The sequence below is a fragment of the Euleptes europaea genome, chromosome 18 (genome assembly GCF_029931775.1).
Source record: "Euleptes europaea isolate rEulEur1 chromosome 18, rEulEur1.hap1, whole genome shotgun sequence".
In the NCBI taxonomy this organism is placed as follows: Eukaryota; Metazoa; Chordata; class Lepidosauria; order Squamata; family Sphaerodactylidae; genus Euleptes; species Euleptes europaea.
The window spans coordinates 4,254,874-4,269,035 of record NC_079329.1 but is presented as its reverse complement, the minus strand read 5'-3'; the positions used below and the strand labels follow the sequence as shown (position 1 = coordinate 4,269,035).

The 14,162-nt window shown below is 49.6% G+C and overlaps 1 gene segment (V, D, J or C); it reads left to right on the top strand.

Moving 5' to 3' along the window:
- The first annotated feature begins 7,471 nt into the window (after nucleotides 1-7,471).
- Nucleotides 7,472-11,747, top strand: LOC130489881 (immunoglobulin heavy constant epsilon-like). The segment is given in 4 exon segments: nucleotides 7,472-7,886; nucleotides 9,261-9,590; nucleotides 10,575-10,907; nucleotides 11,329-11,747. Coding segments are annotated over 4 exon segments (1,497 nt in total).
- The last annotated feature ends 2,415 nt before the right edge of the window (nucleotides 11,748-14,162 follow it).

The window sequence follows — 14,162 nt, the reverse complement described above, 5'->3', positions numbered from 1 at the left end:
CAACCCATTTGGATCCCAATTATAGCCCTTCAGCTCCCAATTATAACTCCAGATCTCACTCGACCATGATATTTTTTTCACACCAGCATTAAAGGTGTGAAATTGCATTTCTTTAAGGAGTTTTTGAGAACATGACCAAGGGAAACTTCACCAAAGACCCATTATGAGATGACTCCCAAAGAGACACAGACGTGGGACCATGACAGAAGCCAGGTTGCTTTGTTCAGCCTCTGCGTTTGGTTTGGTAAGTAGAAAGGGGCTTATTTTTCTATAATTTCTGCACCCCGGGAAGGTACCGGGAAGGTAGACGCATGGATCAGCTGTAAGGAAAAGGATTTTCCTGAGAAAAAGCTCTTTCTCAGAAAACGAAAGGATGGCAATAGGCTTGGGGATTAAGATTGGCATCTCTCGTTGTGTTCAAGAGTCTCAGATTGAAATTCAGGCCTCCTTGCTGACGCAGCAAGATTAGTTTGAGCTACTTTTCTGGCAAGGAGGTCTGGATGCATATCAACCTGAGCGTCACACTCAACTGAGAGGCTGAGTGAGGTATGAGATCCTAGGAAGCATTCCCCATCTGTCCAAAGAGTGACTCAGCTGGGAAACTCGGTACTTTCCACCCAGGGGCACCACTCAGAGTTCTCAGCTCTAGATAGATCTGTTTCCAGCTAAACACCAGGTTTCATGAAAGTTTTTTTTTTCTTTTAGCCTTCTCTTGAGGCCAATATTCAACTAAGAAGGTTTTCGCTGCCCAGATGGGCAGCAGGGTTCTTGGAAGTTGGTGGGGTACAACCTGAAAGCCAAATTTCTGGCTGTAGCCTCCTGGTATTCCAGCAGAGCAACAGGGTCTGGAAAGCTGGCAGAGAGCAGGGAGGGGTACTCTAAAAATCTGCTGCGAGCAACAGAGGGTCTTCCCATTCCATGCTAGCTGCCAGACTAAGCCCATCTCGAGCCTGATCCCCTTCTACAAGGTTCCTCGCCTCCCAGATGAGCAACAAGCTCCAGGAAGCTAGTAGGGAAGAAGGGAGCGATCTGGAAGCCTGATGCTCAGCTAGAAGATTCATCATCACCCAGAAGAGCATTATGCTTCAGAAAAGCTCGCCTTGAGCAAGGGGGGTGCCTGAAAGCCTATTCCGAGCCCAAGGGAGCTGGCAGGGCACTTAAAAGGCTCGCCCAACAATTCCTCATCTCCTGAATGAGAAGCAAGCTCCCAGGAAGTTAGCAGGGAGCAAAGGAGTGACCTGAAAGCCTGTTCCCACCCAGATTTTCTGCTGGGAGCCCCAGGCTTTCCAGCTGAGCAACAGGGCCCAAGGAAGCTAGCAAATCCTGCCCACACCTTGGGATAGTCCTCATACACCCAGCTAAGCTAGGGTTGAGGAATGGGGCTATAGGAAAGCCCAACCCAAGCCTGCTCCTCCGCTACGAGGTTCCTCACCTCCCAGAGGAGCAACAAGCTCCAGGGAAGCTAGCAGGGAGCTATGAGGACACTTAAAATGGGGACCTCCTCTACACAGCTAAGCTAGGGCTGAGGAATGGGGCTATAGGAAAGCCCACCCTGAGCCTGCTCTTCCACTACGAGATTCCTCACCTCCCAGATGAACAAAAAGCTCCAGGGAAGCTAGCCTCAGGCAAGGGGGTTCCTTAGCTGATCCTCAGCTGAGAGGTTTCGTGGCTTACAGTTGAGCAGAAGCTAGTAGGGAGCAAGAGAGGCACCTCAATGCCCAGGAGTTTTTTCTTTACCCAACTAAGCTAGTGCTGAGGAAGGGGACTGCATGAAAGCCCATCCGAAGCCTGATGTTTCTGCTAAGAGGTTCCTCACCTCCCAGGGAAGTTAGCTTGGGAACCGGGGTGGAAGGGCGGGTTCCAGAATATCTGTTCCAAACCTGTTGTTGCTCACGTAAGAGGTTCTTCTCCCAGATGAGCAACAAGCTCCAGGGAAGCTAGCCCTGAGCAAGGGGGTTCCTTAAAGCTTAGCCTGATCCTCAGCTGGGAGGCTTTTCAGCTCACAGATTAGCAGAAACTGCACGAAAGCTAGTTGGGAGTGAGGAGGGCTCCTCAAAGCCTGCCCTAACCCGCAGATCCCTCATCAACCTGGTGAGCAGCAGCAGGTGATAGCAAAACCTGCAGGGAGGAAGGGAGCTACATGAAAGACCATCCCAGGCCTGATCCCTCCTCACTCAGATAAGCTACAGGGCCCAGGGAAGCTGGGAGGGAGTTGTCTGAAAGCCCATCCCAAGCCTGAAGCTCTAGTATGGGGTTCCTCACCTCCCAGCTCCAGGGAGGCCAGCCCTGGAGCAAGGGGGTTACTTAAAGCTTAGGCTCCAGCTAAGCTTTCAGGGAGTGAGGGAGCTCTCTGAAAGCCCTTCTTGAGCTACAATGTAACTCCCAGGTGAGCAGCAAGCTCCAGGGAAGCCAACCAAGAGCAAGGGGCTACTGAAAGACTAGCTTGATGTCCAGCTGGGACCTTTTTCAACTCATTTATGAGCAGAAACTGCAGGGAAACTAGTAGGGAGAGAGCAGAGCAAAAAGCTCCAGGGAAACTAGCCTCGAGCAAGGGGGTTCCTTAAAGCTTAGCCTGATTCTCAGCTGGGAGGGTTTTTGGCTCACAGTTGAGCAGAAGCTGCAGAAAAGCTAGGAGGGAGCAAGGGAGGCGCCTCAAAGCCCGGGAGGTTCCTCATCACCCAACTACGCTAGTGCTGAGGAAGGGGACGGCAGGAAAGCTCATCCCAGACCTGATGTTTCTGCTAAGAGGTTCCTCGCCTTCTAGGGGAGTTAACTGGGAGCAAGGGGGTTTCAGAACACCTGCTCCAAGCCTGTTGTTGCTCACCTAGGAGGTTCCTGACATCCCAGATGAGCAACAAATTCCAAGGAAGCTCGCCTTGAGCAAGGAGGTTCCCTAAGGCTTAGCCTGACCCTTAGCTGGGAGGTTTTTTGGCTCACAGTTGAGCAGAAGTGGCAGGAAAGCTAGCAGGGAGCAAGGGAGGCACCTCAAAGCCTGGGAGGTTCCTCCTCACCCAACTAAGCTAGTGCCGAGGAAGGGGACTGCATGAAAGCCCATCCTGAACCTGATGGTTCTGCTAAGCGGTTCCTCACCTCCCAGGAGAATTAGCTTGGGAACAAGGGGGTTCCTGAATGCCTGCTCCCAGCCTGTTGCTCCCCTAGGAGGGTCTTCATCTCCCAGTTGAGCAAGAAGCTCCAGGGAAGCTCACCTCAAGCAGGGGGGTTCCTTAAAGCTTCGCCTGATTCTCAGCTGGAAGGCTTTTTGGCTCACAGTTGAGCAGAAGCTGCAGGAAAGCTAGCAGGGAGCAAGAGATGCACCTCAAAGGCTGGGAGGTTCCTCCCCATCCAACTAAGCTAGTGATGAGGAAAGGGACTGCAGGAAAGCTCATCCCAAGCCTCATGGTTCTGCTAAGAGGGTCCTCACCTCCCAGGAGAACTGGCTTGGGAACAAGGGGGTTCCTGAATGCCTGCTCCCAGCCAGTTGCTCCCCTAGGAGGGTCTTCATCTCCCAGATGAGCCACAAGCTCCAGGGAAGCTAGCAGGGAGGAAAGGAGCTCCCTGAACACCTGTTCTGAGGCAGATTTTCTGCCAGGAGCCCTTAGCTTTCCAGCTGAGCAACAGGCCACAGGGAGCTCCTGGGGTGCTTCAAATCCTGTCTGCAGCCTGGGAGGTTCCTCTTCACCCATCTGGCTTCAAGGGAACCGGGAGCTTCCAGAACACTCTTCCAAAGCCAGATGCTCTGCTGAGAGTGTTCCTTGCCTCCTAATAAGGAACAGCCTCCAAGAAAGCAAGGGGGGGTTACCTGAAAGTATCTCCCACCTTGCATTTCTCCTGGCAGCCTCCTTAATGTCAAATTCATGCTAAATGTTGGGTTTCAGGAAGCCTGTGGAGCAGTAACATTTCCAAAGGCTTGGACAGCAGCTTCTAGGGTGGTTCATTGGAGTCCTGAGACTCTGTTGCTAACCTGCTTGTCTCCCAGAGCTGAGTTTCCGGCTTTAGGGAAGCTGTCGGGGACCAACATGTCCGTAGCTTTGTTTAGGATTGTGGACAGGGCTTTGTATCTGAGGCTGGCTACAGCATGCTCCAATAGAAAACAAGCCCAAGAGCGTCTGAGGAGCCTGGGTTCTGACCTCTGCTCTACGCAGAGCAGCCAGACTCCATGCTTTGCAGAAGTTGGAGCAGGGGCAGTGATGGAAACAAGGGGACTTGTGGGGCAGAGTAAACAGATTGGTAGGGCTGGTCAGGTTAGAGCTGAATCTTGCGCTGTCAATCCACATTCATTGCACTTTAGCAATTGTTTGCAAGTGGATTTTGCCGTTTCACACAGTACGATCAAATTGCTAGGTGTGAAAGTGAGAACTGGTGAGAACTCCTGGTGCTGGATTCTCAACTGCTGCCAGGAAGACTGCTAGGAAGCACCAAAGCCCAGTTTTCTGGATTCTCTTTTCAACTCATGGATGGTAGTGTAGGCTAGTGGTTTCATTCGAGGAGCTAGGAGCTGTTCTGTGTATTCAAAAGTCCATATGAGGAGTGGAGAAATCGTTCTTTCAAATGTCACTTGCTAATTTGAGGGGGTGTGTGTCTGGTTGCTCTAAAAACACAGCAGTTAGGCCAGTGGGAAATGTGGCAATCACAACGTACGATAAGAAATGTAAAAGTGTGGAGCAAAAAAACAATCCATGGACAGGAGGTCACAGGTGACAATTTCAACAGGTCCAGAGTGGGGAAGAGAGAGCCCAGGATTTAGCGGCCCTTCGCTGAACCCTAGGCCTTGTTTCTAGTGCCAGAACATGTTCTTAGAAGATGTGAGAGGACAGAGCAGCTGCAGTAGGATTAAAAACTAATCAGAAAATATGGTCACGCCAGCGCTGCATCTTTACCTGTTGCATTTCTGCCCCTTCCCCCCTTTTTTCTCCTGCACTAGTCATTGGTAGCTGGCTGAGCTTAGCAGCAGTAAGGACAGATGTTGTCTGTTCTGCTAGGAAGTGTATGGATGATGCAGGTCTGCTGTTTCTGGGTGTGTCTTCTTAAGCCAGCTGGGAGAATTTTGACCAGAGCTAAAAGGCATCATTTATTCTCTAGGAAGAGGTGGAGTAACAGGTAGAAACAAATGTAGTAACATTGGTGAGGCAGGCAGGGCTAGCAGGCTGCCAGTGGCTGATAAGTGACAGTGAATCTTCTGCATTGAGAAACAAAAGCTGAAATTTGCTGCGCAAATGTATTTGGTTTTGCTGCCACCAGCTAATGGGGATTCATAGATTCGCTGCCACCGTTTGCTTTGTCTGTTACCCTGGTTCTTTCAACCATTATTTGCTCTCTTAGATAGTGAACTGATATGTAAGAAGGCAGTATAACAGGATGCCGGTAGCAACAGATGGAGATGTAATAAGCGGAAGTGAAAGTTAAAAAGAGGCACAGTATTTATGCTATGTTGCCCAGGACAGTAAGGGACATAAGACTTGACTCAAAAAAGGCAAAGCCCTAGGGTTGCCAGCAGCAGGTTGGAAAATACCTGAAGATTTTCAGGGTGGAGCCTGAGGAGGGTGCGGTTTGGAGAGGGGAGGGACTTCAATGCCATAGAGTCCAATGGCCAAAGCAGCCATTTTTCTCCAGGTGAACTGATCTCTATCGGCTGGAGATCAGTTGTAATAGTGGGAGATCTCCAGCCACTACCTGGAAGTCTGCAACCCTACAAAGCCCACATGCTCACAATCCCATTCCCTCCATTTCAGCTGGATGAAATTTAGGGGCTCAATTGCAAGACTCACAGAAAGGGGCAGATTGGCTGGGCTGGGTAAAAAATTACAGCTGCCTCCTTTTTCTCAGGCTGCAGGAACTTCCATGCCTTTAACAACAGCAGACTTCAGCACGCAGGGACTTATTAACCCCTGGATCTTTCCCCATCCTTTTTAGCTTCATGCTAGAAAAAACTTCATCTGCTAAATGTCAGGCATGAGAGTAGGGTTGTCAACCTCCAGGTGGAGCCTGGAGATATCCCAGAATTACAACTGATCGCCAGACTACAGGGATCTCCAGATTACAGAGATCAGTTCCCCTGGAGAACAACGTAGCTTTGGACAGTGGACTCTCTGGCATGCCAGCCCTTCTGAGGTCCCTCCCTTCCCCAAACCCTGCCTTCCCCAGGCTCCACCCCCACTTCCCCAGGAATTTCTCAGTCTGGAGTTGGAAACCCTGTACAGGAGCAAGGCCAATAAAAGAATTTTCTAACAGTTCAAGCAGTTCCCCAGTGGAACAGGCTTCCTCTGGAGGTGGTAAGCTCTCCTTCCCTGGAGGTTTTTAAGAAGAGGCTAGATGGCCATCTGTCAGCAATGCTGATTCTATGACCTTAGGCAGATCATGAGAGGGAGGGCATCTTGGCCATCTTCTGGGCATGGAGTAGGGTCACTGGGGTGTGTGGGGGGAGGTAGCTGTGAATTTCCTGCACTGTGCATGGGGTTGGACTAGATGACCCTTGTGGTCCTTTCCAACTCTATGATTCTATTCTATGAAAAGGGAGAGGGGATGGGACCATCAGTTACCAGTTTTCATGTCTCTGCTCCACATGTTTACAGGCTGCAACACCACATGTTCAGTTTCGCATGCAAACACTACTTGATCGATATGAAATCAGTTAGAATGAGATGAGAGTCAAGAGCTTTGAATGTGAATGGGTATTTGGCTTTTCAAAAACAAATAAGACAAAATTCAGAGAGATCTGATGTGTTGGTGGCTAGTATCAGGGCCATGGGTATCCTGCTCTGAATTCAGCATCGAATAACTTTCGGTCTGCTTTTTTAAAGCAAGTTTCTCTCCCTCGTGAAACTTGAACATTTTTGGGGTGATACCTGGTGAAATCTCATGGACTGGTGTAGGCAGTTCAGTGGTTCCGGTGCCCAAGATATCACCTTGTGTCATTTTCGCAGCTGCTTTTCATAATTGGCTTAATTCCAGGTAGTTTTGGAAGCGTCGGGGCAGGACCCTGGACAGGGAGAGGTTTTTCTCCCTCTCCCATAATACTTGAACGCAGGGTCATCTGCTGAAGCTGGAAGGTGAGAGATTCAAAACAGATAAAAGGAAGTATTTTTTCATGCAACGCATAGTTAAATTGTGGAACTCCCTGCCCCAAAATGTGGGGATGGCTGCCAGCTTGGAAGGCTTTAAGAGGGGAATGGACATGTTCATGGAGGAAAGGGATATTCATGACTACTAGTTAAAATGGATACTAGTCATGATGCACACCTATTCTCTCCAGGATCAGAGGAGCATGGCTATTATATGAGGTGCTGTGGAACACAGTCAGGACAATGCTGCTGCAGTCGTCTTGTTTTAGGGCTTCCTAGAGGCACCTGCTTGGCCACTGTGTGAACAGACTGCTGGACTTGATGGGCCTGGGTCTGATCCAGCAGGGCTTTTCTTATGTTCTCATGATTTGTGCATGGAAGCATCTCTCAGTTTAACCTGTCACACAGAGCGGATGTGGGGACAAAATGCTACCTTGCAAGCTGCCTTTCACCCTTGGAAGACATGGGCACACCTATGTGGAGTGAGTGCATCATTACCCTGTCTCTTTCTCTCTGCCCCCACAGCAACGCCCACATCCCCGTCCGTGTTCCCATTGTCGCCATGCTGCGGAGACACTTCCTCCGCCTCCCAGATCGCCATGGGCTGCTTGATCTCTGGTTACTTCCCGGAACCGGCCACCGTGGAGTGGAATTCCGGCGCCGTCACCTCTGGCATCCAGAACTTCCCTGCGGTACAGCGATCATCCAGTAGCCACTACACGTTCAGTAGCCAGCTCACCGTACCAGCCTCCAGCTGGCAATCCGGGACTTTCCAGTGCAACGTGGCACATGCAGCTACCAGATCTGCCCTCAACAAAAAGATTGAAGGTAAGACTGGCAGGGTCTTTGCCGCTTCCTTTCTCCTGTCTTTAGTGGGCAATAGATGGGCAGGAAGGAAGGAAAGCTGACTGGGTTAATAGTGGGATTGGATAGAGCTGGCAACCTCCAGGTAGGGGCTGGAGAGGTCCCAGAATTACAACTGATCTCCAGACCGTGGAGATCAGTTCCCCTGGAGAAAACGGCTGCTTTGGAAGGTGGATTCTATGGCATTAGACACTGCTCCCCTCCCCAAATTCCACCCCCCAGGCCCCACCCTCAAACCTCCAGGAATTTCAACCCAGAGTTGAAATCCCTAGCCTGGGAATAGTTACATTGGGATGGAATCAACCATCCTCAAATGGAGGAGCCACTTAGTTTGGAGGAAGTCTCCTTAGATTGGAGGAAAGCTTCAAATGTGAGTCAAAAGGAAAGGTGAGGGATAAATATTTTAAGTGATCAATAAACTCTCCACAGTTGCGAGGTCCCCATCACCACCAGTGGGAGCTTCATTGTGGTGGGGCTGGGGGGGGGGTGAGTGATGCAATCCCCCCCTTCAGCTGGTCTTCTTCCACCTGCCAGCTAGCTGAGGGGCAACAGGAAGCCCCCTTAATTGGCAGGCAATTGCCCGCCATTACCTGGTATCTAGCAACCCTACCTGCCCTCCCTTGTAAGGGTGTAGGCAAGGTGATGCTCACTTGTTTTCCAGAAAAGACACCTTTTGAGTCAAGAGTCACAGCAGGGAAGTGAGTCAGATGAGCACAGAGGGTCTAGAGGGGCATTGTGGCAAAGTCAGGAGGACGGCGAATGAGACAAAATGGCAGCAGAGTCTGGGTGGCTTGTGGTCCTGAGATGGACCACGTATGGCGCAAGGGTGGTGCTACCTCTTCTTCACCCCTAGATATATTTTGAGTTTAAAAGGTTATATTGAATAGGAGCTCAGAAATAGTGTGGCGCTCGCTCAATCATCAGAAAGAGAGCGTTCTTACTTAATTACTTACTTACTTACTTAGAAGAAGAAGAGTTGGTTTTTATATGCCGACTTTCTCTACCACTTAAGGCAGAATAAAACCATCTTACAATCACCGTCCCTTCCCCTCCCCACAACAGACACCCTGTGAGGTAGGTGAGGCTGAGAGAGCTCTAAGAGAGCTGTGTCTAGCTCAAGGTCACCCAGATGGCTTCATGTGTAGGAGTGGGGAAACCAACCCGGCTCACCAGATTAGCATCCATCGCTCATGTGGAGGAGTGGGGAATCGAACCCAGTTCTCCAGATCGGAGTCCACCACTCCAAACCACCGCTCTTAACCCCTACACCACGCTGGCGCTTACTTACTTACTACTTACCACTTAGTCTTACTTCCAATGAACCTTTTTTTCTTTCAGCCTGCTCTCGCCATCGTGAACCAGTGACTCCAGAAGTCCACCTCCTCCATTCTTCCTGCAACCACAGAACTGACCTTGCCACCATTCATCTCGTGTGCCTTATCTCGGGTTTCTACCCCAATGCAGTTACAGTGAACTGGCTGGTAGACGGCAAGCGTGGGGTGCTTGCATCCAGTACTGAGATCCCCAAGAAAGACGCCACCGGGTACACCTTCAGCACCACCAGCACAGCCAACATAACCCAACTTGCCTGGAAGGAGGGGAAGACCTACACCTGCCAGGTGACCCACCAGGGTGGCACGGTGGAAAAACAGGCCTCAAAGTGCTCAGGTAATAACTACTTAGTTGGGACTTGAGTGGGTTCGTGCTGCCCTTCGTGGACACAGGAAGCTGCCTCATATGGAATCTGACTCGCCCCCCCCCCCAGTCCACCAGAGTCAGTATTGTCTGCTCAAACCTGCAGCAGCTCTCCAGGGTCTCAGGCAGAGGTCCTTCACATCACCTACTTGCCTAGTCCCTTTAACTGGAGATGCCGGGGATTGAACCTGGGGCCCTCTGCATGCCAAGCAGATGCTCTGCCACTGAGCCACAGCTCCTCTCTCCATCGTCTGGCTGATGGATTCCATTTTGGTTGAAGGGTTGATTGTATTAGTTCCGAGGGCCTCCCGGTGCCCTCTAATTCCCGTGCATCCTCCATTAGCTGTCCCATGAGCAGCCGGTTGCCTCCTCAGCTCCACATTGGAGGTGCATCAGTTGACCAGTGCCAAGGGTGTCCCCATGTTGCCCTAGATGCCTACTTGCTTCTTTATTCTGCTGTAAGGCACACACCAGGCTAGCCTGATCTCATCAGATCTCAGAAGCAAAGCACGGTCAGCGCTGGCTAGTCCTTGGATGGTAGACCTCCAAGGAAGTCCCAGGTCTCAAAGGCAAGCCACCTCTGTTCAGCCCTTGCTTTGACAACCCTTCAGGGCCGCCATTAGTTGGCTGTGACTTGACAGCACTCTTCACCACCCCCATCACCAAGGAATGTGCTTTTGTGAAACAAATGCTAACTCTTTAAATTGTGAAGAACTGCATTATGCTACAAGGGAGATCCTGGCCTGTTCCCAGATGTGCTGTTTCACAAGGCCTCAATTAAGGAAGGAGGTGAACGAAGTAGCTACGGTGATCAAGAGGGGAATCCTGACACAGCTGAGATGTACTGATGATTCGGAAAGAGGAGGGAATGGCAGATGAGACCAAGGGGCAATTAATAGGGTGGGGGAAATGGTAGGGGGGAGACTAGGGGCTTGACTTGGGCTCTTGCATCCCTAGGTGATAGTGGCAGCCTTGTGACCAACGGCGTTAAGATCTCTATCATACCCCCAACTCCGGTTGACCTATACATGAACGGAGACCCCAAGCTCATCTGCTTGGTATCCAGTCTTGATAGTGATGCAGAGCTAGATGTGAGCTGGTCCTGGGAGAAACAAGGACGCCTGAACCCCGAACCACTGGAAACCACATCTGAATCAGATGGCACCTTCACCGCTAGGAGCTCCCTGATCATCTCCAAGCAGAACTGGCTGGCAGGGGACGTCTACACTTGCAAAGCAGAACATCCAAGCTTCGCCGCTCCCCTTACCAAGACGATCTCTCGGAATACAGGTAAGAGGGTGGGGGGAGCGTTCTTCTCCACTGTCCGACTCTCTACCTTAGTTTGCGGTAGCCCTTAAGCAGGGATGTCTGAAAGAGTTACAACAGCATACTTTGGAACATCTGCAGTTCCCCATGAGCAAAGTGGATGGTGGCAGATGTTCATCTTCTTCAGCGTGTAGACAGTTGTCTGATAGAGACACCATTGTCTGGGGGGGGGTCTACACAGTCACCTTACCATCTTTGTTCAAGGGATTTTGAATTTTTCCAAAAACCCTGAAAAAAGTGTTGCCAGAGGAAGGCAATGGCAAATTTGTGTGTGTGTGAAGCTGATGGTGAAGGTGTATCATGTTGCATAAACCTGTGGCCTTTGTCCTAAATGGTATCATGATTACCTTTCTCTCTGCTGAACTCTGCTTCTCTTCACAACAAGGCCCGAGCTCCCGCCCCCACGTGTACCTCTTCCGCCCTCACAACGAAGAGTTGAAATCTCGTGATCCAACTGTGTCCATTACCTGCCTGGTCAAAGGTTTCAAGCCTAAGGACATCTCCATCCGGTGGCTCGAGAATCACAACGTCGTGACTGAAAACAACCACGTGACCACCCCAGTCCAGATGGACAGCAGTCAGGATTCCTATTTTATCTACAGCAAGCTGACGGTCCCCAAGGCTAGCTGGAACGATGGCAATTCCTACACCTGCCATGTTGTCCACGAAGAGCTCGAAATGAAGTACACCCAGAGGACCGTTGAGAAAATTCAGGGTAAAAAATGAAGAGTGGCATTGTTACCCTTCCCACCGACCCCAATTCACCGAATTGTCTCGAGCATTGTCAGATTTAACCCTGTGTAAATAACTTCCACGCATTCGTTCAAAGTTACTTGCCAAATAAAAGAGAACTCGCCCAAAGGTTCAATCACAGATAATCTTTGTTATGATCTCTTCCTGGGGCATCAGTGACTTGTGTGGGGTGGGTGGACAGATCCTAGAACCCATCCGGGTCAGGATAGATTTCTCAAAGGTGAACGGTTGGCATCGGAGGTGGAATGTCTTTTCCGTGGTCAAATTGGGTATCCCATTTTTCCATCAAGGGCCCTAAAGCTGAGTAGGTGGAAATTATCCTGTTTCGACCTCATGACAACCCTGTGAAGTAAGTCGGGAGCAAAAGCGATTTGTCCCAAGGCACCCAGTGAATTTTCATGGCTAAGTAGGGATTTCAACTCGGGTCACTTCACCCAACGCTCCGCCCAATATTCCACACTGACTTCTCTCAGCACACAGTAAGACTCCCTCCATTTTATTTTAGGGCATGAAATTCAAGAGAGTTGTGATATTAAGAAGGGCTTCCATTGTGACGCCAACTCCTTCTCCACCCCCTCACCAAACACCTCTCTCGGCCAACTGCCACCAGGCCCGTTGAGTTTTAAACCAGCCAATCAGGGCAGAGCTGCAGTATTCTAACCCACAAAGGTCAAGTTCACTTCATCATTTTGTGTGTTTTTATATATTTTTAAAATATATATATAATACAAGATAAAACAGGTCTCTGACATGCCTGAACCCAAATGAGTTCACAATATGGGTGTGGAAGCAAAATCTAGGTGGTTTTGAGTTACTAATGTAAGACAATGATGCCATATGCATATGGACTAAATCTAGAGCAGGTTGACATAACTGATGAGGGAAATAACTAAATGCATTAATGTCACACATTCTGAAATAAATAACAGCCCATCGTATTAAATAACTTTGCCTAATTAACATCAATACACACCTACTTGTGAAACATCCGATCAACAGTAGAAAGATGGGGGGAAACCCCTGCTTTCACATTTTCATTCTCCACAAAAATCCCTAAATGTTGCCCTTTACACACAAAAGAATGGGAGCTGCCTCATAATGAGTTACATCGATGGACCATCCAGCGCAACGCGGCCCACTGGCCCCAGTGAATCTTTAGTCATCTTATAGACGACTTTAAAAAGAGGATAAGAGAAATAGGTCTATAAGCATCACAGCTAGCTACACAGAGCCTCCCTATTCAGGCCCAATACTAGGGTTGGAAACCTCCAGGTACTAGCTAGAGATCTCCTGCTATTACAATTGATCTCCAGCCGACAGAGATCAGTTCGCCTGGAGAAAATGGCTGCTTTGGCCATTGGACTCTATGGCATTGAAGCCCCTCCCCTCCCCAAACCCCGCTTTCCTCAGGCTCTGCCCCAAAAACTTCCCACCGGTGGAGAAGAGGGGCCTGGCAACCCTACCCAATACCTCATATTCCTTTGGTGAAGAACAAAAAACTGGGAAAACTGGTGTATATGTATCCTGATTATGGTCTTCCCAGAAACATTTGGAGGACTGTAGCGTGCTGGGAAAGAAGGAGTCTTGGTATGGCCCATCAGAGCACATCTACTGATCTCAGAGAGGTCTTTCCCAGCCAGGCTTTCCAAGTTGGTTTTAATTGGACAGGCCAACAAACAGGACACAGCGGGGTGCCGATCTTATAAATGCACAAGATGGCTGTAGCTACGACCGCTCAATGTTGAGTAAATACTATGACAGGTGGACATCTTGGGCTCCTCCCCTTCGCATTTTTCTCGGCAGACACACCTATTTTGCAAATGCGTACCCCATTGGTCAGCGCATTAAAGAGCTTGATTATAACAGCACTACTTTTCGTTCTCACCGCGTTTGTTCATCTCCATTTTTCGGAATACCACCACCACGCCATTTGCCCGCTTGTACTTATTATTTGACAACTCCTCATCTTTCTAGAGCCTTCTGTTTAGCTAGACTGAATGCTAACCTTTCTATGGTTATGCAGGGCAGAATTTTGACTATACCATACCCAGACAGGACCTGTCCTTGCTCTTCTGGCTCTATTGATCCATTAGCTCGTGCCTTCTTGGAATGCCGCTTTTATGAGGAACTCCGATCACGTTATATCTCTCCCCTTTTAACATATAAATCTAATGCCTCTGTGTCTGAAATAATGCCTTGTTTATTAAGTGACAGGGATCCCAATGCTACATTGTCAGTGGCAAGATTTATTTCAGTCCTTAGATCCCTCAAACATTAGATTTACGTGCTGAAGATCCATGGATCAAGGAGCTTCTAAGGGATAAAAGGAAAGATAGAGGAAGTAGCTGGGATGTGGAGCCACACGAGAGTTGCCCGCAAGCAAGGGGTAGTTTTTCATCAAAATGACTGAAATGGGTGAGCCGAGCTGGTGTGGAGGACCATGGAGTGGGTAAATCTAGCAGACTG